The 6,830-nt window shown below is 37.1% G+C and overlaps 1 protein-coding gene across 1 annotated transcript in view; it reads left to right on the plus strand.

Moving 5' to 3' along the window:
- Window positions 1-6,830, plus strand: part of Ascc3 (activating signal cointegrator 1 complex subunit 3) — a 268,769-nt gene that overhangs the window by 238,639 nt on the left and 23,300 nt on the right. Inside the window, exon 37 of the mRNA XM_021173819.1 lies at window positions 1,075-1,299. Within this exon, the coding sequence (XP_021029478.1) occupies window positions 1,075-1,299 (225 nt within the window). The remainder of the gene's footprint in view (window positions 1-1,074; window positions 1,300-6,830) is intronic.

The following is a 6,830-nucleotide window of genomic DNA, read 5'->3' on the forward strand; positions in this document are numbered from 1 at the left end:
AAAAAAAAAAAAAAAAAAAGATGAAATCTCAAAATAGTTCTGATTTGCATTTCACTGGTTGCTAAGGATGTTGGATCTATCTGTAACTATTTCTCAGGCATTTGAGTTTCCTCTATTGAGAATTTTCTTTTTAGATCTGTGCCCCATTTTATAATGGGGTTATTTCTTTTCTTGATATCTAAATTTTTGAGTTGGTTATATATTTTGGATATTAGCCCTCTATTGGATGTGTAATTGATTTAAAAAAATCTTTTTCCAGTCTCAAGGTTGCCACTTTGTCAGGATGATGGTGTTCTTTGCTGTACAGAAGCTTTTCAGCTTCTTGAAATCCTGTTTATTGTTGATCTTAGTGCCTGAGTTAGTGCACTATGCTAACAGTGTTCTGTTCTGAAAGACTTCTCCTACTTCTCCTATGCCAATGTGTTCAAGGCTATTCCCATACTTTCTCTTCTGTCAGGTTTAGTTGAGTATCTGGTTTATGTTGAGGTCTTTGGGGAATTTGGTTTCTGCCGGGTGACAAATAAGAATGTTTGGATTCATCTACATGCAGCCATTCAATTTTAATACCAGCATTTTGTCGAAGAAGGGTTTTTTCAGTGTGTATTTATGGATTCTATTAAAAAGACAGGTATCCATATGTTTATCCATTTATTTCTTGTTCTTTAATTCCACTGATCAGTGTGTCGTGTGTGTGTGTGTGTGTGTGTGTGTGTGTGTGTGTGTGTGTGTGTGTGTGTTAGTATGTATGTACGCTGTTTTTATTACTATATGTTGGTACCGGGGTAATAGTAGCTTCGTTAAAAGAATTTGGAAATCTTCCTTCAGTTTCTTTTGCCACAATCTGTGGCTAGATCCATAGTACCCCTAGTTCTGCCTCAAACAGGGCCTCAAGTCCCGCTTAAGAAACAAATAAAGTGTATTAATCACAGCCAGGGGTGTGGCTCAGAGGTCCCTTGCTTGTCTGGCATGTGTAATGCTCTGGGTTCAGTTCTCAGACCACAAAATAATATCACTGAAAAGTATATAAATTATTATGTTATTTATTATTAAGTTGAAATTTGTCTTGTTTTACAGGATGCAGAAGAATACACAGACTTGCCAGTAAGACACAATGAGGACCATACGAATAATGAATTGGCCAAATGTCTTCCCATTGAATTAAATCCTCATTCATTTGACAGCCCTCACACCAAAGCCCATCTCTTGCTTCAAGCGCATCTCAGCCGAGCCATGCTGCCTTGCCCAGATTATGATACTGATACCAAAACAGTCTTAGACCAAGCTCTCAGAATATGTCAGGTATGACAGTCTTTTGATATCTATATTTTAATTTTATTACATTTAAGATGTTTTTATTCTAACATTATTGAGAAACCACCAGGTGAATCAAATCAATACTTTTCTTAGGAAAAGCAAATATTAAAACGTTACAAAGCCAGCAGTCAGGAGGCAGAGGTAGGCAGATCTCTATGAGGCCAGCCTGGTCTACAAAGCAAGTTCCAGGACATCTAGGCCAGAGAAAGCTTGTCTCAGAAAAACCAAACAACAAAGCCAGTTACAGTGACATTTAGACAGAATGTATTAAAGGAGAAGTATGTACCAGGAGCATGTATATTTATTGAGCATATGGTAGTAAAGTAAAAATCCATACTTTTATGACTCAAGATGGCAAAGACTGTCAGTTAAAAATGTAAGCCAAGGCCTTTGTCATCTACAATCCCAGCACTTAGGTAGCAGAGACAGGAGAATCTTGAGTTGGAAGTCAACATGAAAGTGAAAAATCAACCTGGCTGCCTGGTGAAATATCTTGTTTGTAAAAGCTAAAATAGAAAGAAAAAGGTGGAATCATAGAGCTTTGGGAGAAGATGCAGTGGTTCCTGACGCTCTCTTGTAGGAAGCCTCCTGGTCTACTCAAGGAAAATCAAAATGACTATTGAAAAACTGTGAAAAAAGATGGTTAGGAATAGCACAGAAAGAGTTAGAATTGGAAATGGTGGAGAAGAAGGGGTCAGCCTTTGTATGAAGTTGCTGAAGCTTGGTATAAATTTTAGACTTTTCTCTAAAGAAGAAAAGTATAAGAACATTAGTTCATTAGTGATGGAATACCTATCAATCAATATTCTCAAATATTTAATATTTCATTTGAAGATAAAATAGTCTCATATGTTACCATAAATGTTATAAAAAGCAAATACTTTCTTTTTTTTTTTTTTTTTTTTGAGACAGGGTTTCTCTGTGTAGCCCTGGCTGTCCTGAAACTCACTCTGTAGACCAAGCTGGCCTCGAACTCAGAAATCAGCCTGCCTCTGCCTCCCGAGTGCTGGGATTAAAGGCATGCGCCACCACTGCCCAGCAAAAGCAAATACTTTCTAAACCTACAAATAATAGTGAAAAAGTAAGGTCCTGTTTTGCATTTTACAAAATGTTTCAATATCCAGAGTAATAAATGGTCACCTAGACCTATTTATCTCCTTTTGTAGTCAATATAAAATATTTGTTGTAATGTTTTATTGAAATATATGAAGAAAATCTGTCCTTCATGTAATGCAATTTAAAAGGAAGAATATTGTAACAGGTTTTTTATGTTATCATAAGCATTAAGCCCCATCTGCGAAGTCTCCATAGGATAGCTGTGGTGGATAAGAATTTTGCTGGATCCTTAATGGTTCTTTAAAAGCTTTTTTTAAGGGCTGGCTGAATGACAGGGAGTGGACAGGAGTTTTTAGCAGGCATGAGAAACTGAGGGTGATTCCTGGCTTCTCCAGGACAGCTGGAAGAAAGCAGCTACTCTTGACTGAAGAAAGCCACACGAGAGTAGGTTTTGATGAAGCATGTACACCGGTGACAACATTGAGAGATCTTAACATTCAATATTTTACATTTTAGACATCTCTGTGATTTTTAAAAGTATTTTTAGGGGTACATTAAGACTATCTGAGAATATCAGTGCAAGGACATTATTTAAAATGGTAAAAGTTCAAAAATAGCCTGGGACCTTTCATAAAATTGTAATTTTTAACAGTTCCACATATATGGAAAATATATTGCTACCTCTAGGTAAAGATCTAAGATGGTTCCACTGAGAGAATTTATAGCATCCATATCTGGGTAACAGGTTTATTATGCTTTATTTTTTGCTTTATGCTTTTCTAAAATGCCTGAGTATTTTGTAATAAAACTTGTGATATTTTTATTCTTTGTTTGATTGGGATTTTTGGGGGGTTTTTTTGTTGTTGTTGCTGCTGCTGTTGTTTAGAGACAGGGTCTCTCTATGTAGCCATGGCTCTTATGGGTCTTTTATGTAGTCCAGACTGGCCTCAAACTCTACCTCTGCCTCATCCTCCACCTCTGCCTCCTAGAATTCAAAGCATGTGACAGCACACCTATCACATTTTTATTGCTATTTTTACAATAACATAGAGTAAGCACCAGGTATCAGCAATTCAGAGAGAATGAAGCTCCAACACAATCAGTGCTTTTAACACACTTTTGTAGCTAACACATGATCAGCCTCTCTAGGAAGATGATTTACCATTCCTCATTAGTCACACTTTACAGGGCTAAAGTTCTGACTTTTCTGCTGTGGTCCTAGGTACTCATTTGTGTTTTCTATAACATTTTCTTTATCCTTTCCACAATGACAATTCATGAACACTGGGATCAGGAAGGCTACATGAAAGGTGCAAAATGAAGTAAAATCTTTTTAAATATTTATTTATTTTATGTATACTGTAGCTATCTTCAGACACACCAGAAGAGAGCATCAGATCTTATTACAGATGGTTGTGAGCTACCATGTGGTTGCTGGGAATTGAACTCGGAACCTCTGGAAGACCAGTCAGTGCTCTTGACCACTAAGCCATCTTTCTAGCTGAAGTAAATTTTTATCTTTGCAAATAAATTAGTTAGTATTATAGTATTCATCTGAATATCATACATAAAGTTTATTTTACATAACCAATTTAATAAATCTTTCCTTTTGCATAATCAGCCAAATAACTCTGTTTTCATCCAGGATCCCACATTTCATCTGGTTTTTTCCCCTCAGTGTCCTTGGCTGCCTTAGCCATAATTTTGTAGTGTCCCAAAGTTTGGACTTGCCAAGTGAGTACTTCCTTTTGATTGCATTTGCATTCATGTTCCATAGAATGTTCTGTTCCCAACAGAGAAAGATATCCTGTTAGTGAATCATATTTAGGAAGTTCATGACATAAATGTACCCATTACTGATGATAGAAACTCACCACCCACACTCTGACGCTATGTTTGTTTGTTTGTTTGTTTGTAATAAATATCTTGTAGGAAGTTGTGCTTATGAATATCCTCCTGGATTTTTGTGTTTTGGGGTTTCTTGTTTTTGTAGATGTTTTTGAGATGGGGTTTCTTTAAGAAGCCCTGGCTGTCCTGGAACTTGCTTTGTAGACCAGACTGCCTCAAACTAACACAGATATGCCTGCCTCTGCCTCCTGAGTGCTGGAATTAAAAGCATGTGCCACCATGTCTCACTCATGTATTAGTTTCTATTTTTTAATTAATTAATTAATCTAGTTATTTTACACCCCAACAGCAGTTTCTCCTCCTTCCTCTCCTCCTAATTCACCCATCACCTGCATCCACTCTTCCTCCATTTCTCTTCAGAAAACAGGAAGTCTTCTCATGGATATCAGCCAGCCCTGCAACATCAATTTTCAGTAAGACTAGGTTCATCCTTTCTTATTGAGGCTCTACAAGGCAACCCAGTAGGGGAAAGGGTCTGAAAGGCAGATAACAGAGTCAGAGACAGACCCTGCTTCCACTGTTAGAAGTCCCATATGAAGACCAAGCTACACAACTGTAACATATTTGCAGAGGGTCAATCCCATTGAAACTCCCTGGTTGGTGGTTCAGTCTCTGTGAACCACTACAGACCCAGGTCAGTTGAATCTGTGGGTTTTCTTGTGTCCTTGACCTCTCTGGCTCCTACAACCCTCCCTCCCCTTCTGATTCAGGATTCCCCAAGTTCCACCTAATATTTGACTATTGGTCTCTGCATCTATTTCCATTAGTGTCTGTGTGAAACCTTTCTGATGATGATTATACTAGTCTCCTGTCTGCAAGTATAGCAAAATATCATTAATGATATCAGGGGTAGACTCCTCATGACATGGGTCTCAAGCTGGACCAGTAATTGGTTGGCCACCCCCTCAATTTCTGCTCCATCTTTACCCCTGAATATCTAGTAGGCAGGACAAATTGTAGGTCTAAGGTTTGTGACTGGGTTGATGTCCCAATCCATCTATTGAGGTCTAGGAGATGGCTGATTCAGGCTCCATGTTCCTCTTTGCTAGGAATTTTAGCTAGGATCACCTCATAGATTCCTGAGTGTTTCCATTGCCCTAGGTTTCTAGTTCATCCCAAGATATAATACACAGCCCCGATTCCAGTTGTCTCTTCCAGTACTTTCTCCCTTCATCCTCCCTCTACTCATGCTACCCAGGCCATTCCCCTCATCCACCCACGATTTCTGTTCTGTTTCCCATACTCAATGAGATTCAGTGTCTCCCTTTGAGCCCTCCATGTGGCTTAGCTTTTTTTGGCTTATGGATTATAGCATTTACTTTATGGCAAATATCTATAAACTTAAGATATACTTTTAGGTAAATATATACCATATTGGTCTTTCTGGGTCTGGGTTATTTCACTCAGAATGATCTTTCTAGTTTCACCCATTTACCTGACATTTTCATGATGGCATTATTGTTAATAGCTGAGTAATACTCACTTTTGTAAATGTACCACACTTTCTTTATCCATTCTTTGGTTAAGGAACATCTAGCGTGTTTCCAGTTTCTTACTCTTAAGAATAGAGCAGCAGTGAACATGATTGTGAAAGTATCCTTATGGTGGAGGATCCTTTGGATGTACATGTATTATTTTCATCATCTATTGGAGATGTATAATACCTAATACAATTATACTCTTGTTTTCTTGTTCCATCATTCTGGAATTATACAGTAAGGATGAAAATTGTCCTCTTCTACCTTCATTTCTTATATGTTTAAGCAAGTATACTCCCAAAGTACTTGTGATATTCTTTTAAGTAAGATGTTTGCTGTCATTATTTGTTTTTCAGAAGTCTCAGTTTGGCTGGGGAAACCCACTCAGGATACTCTCTGATTCTTTCACATTTTCCTGCTGTTGTATCTTGAAATCTGGGTGTTTGCTATACTCCTTCAGCCCTCTCTATAAACAAGATAAGAGAACTGTAAGGATGGTGACACAAATATCTATAAATATTTGTCCTTCTGGGCATGTGCAAAACATCTATATTTATCATTACATACACCCACTTTCAATCCTACACGAAGAATTATTTGTAGCCTTACTCTGTTTTATCATCTATGAAATACCTGTTAATCATTAATAAAAATGTATTATCTTGGGTTCTCTGTCTCTAAATGTACCTAACATACATACTTTCAGCCTTATTGAGAGCTGTGTCCATTTGTCTACTTACACACAGAGAGATGCATACCTGCCTACCTTTTTTTATTAATTTTTATCATGTTATTTTATGACCTTATTATTTAAAAATTTATATCATTTGTTATTTTCACAAGCATAGTTTATAGTAACTGGACAATATTCCTTCATTTCAAATTCCTTACTTAGTATATTTGAGTCATTTGCTGTGTCTGTAGTTTTCCTTTATTGCAAATGATTAATTTTCATGGTCTTAAATGTTTGACTTAGACTTCTAGAACCCACCTAGAAACTCTTCACCAACTTCTTTTTTCTTATTACATATTTTCCTCAATTACATTTCCAATGCTATCCCCAAAGTCCCCCAT

This window comes from Mus caroli, chromosome 10 (assembly GCF_900094665.2).
Source record: "Mus caroli chromosome 10, CAROLI_EIJ_v1.1, whole genome shotgun sequence".
In the NCBI taxonomy this organism is placed as follows: Eukaryota; Metazoa; Chordata; class Mammalia; order Rodentia; family Muridae; genus Mus; species Mus caroli.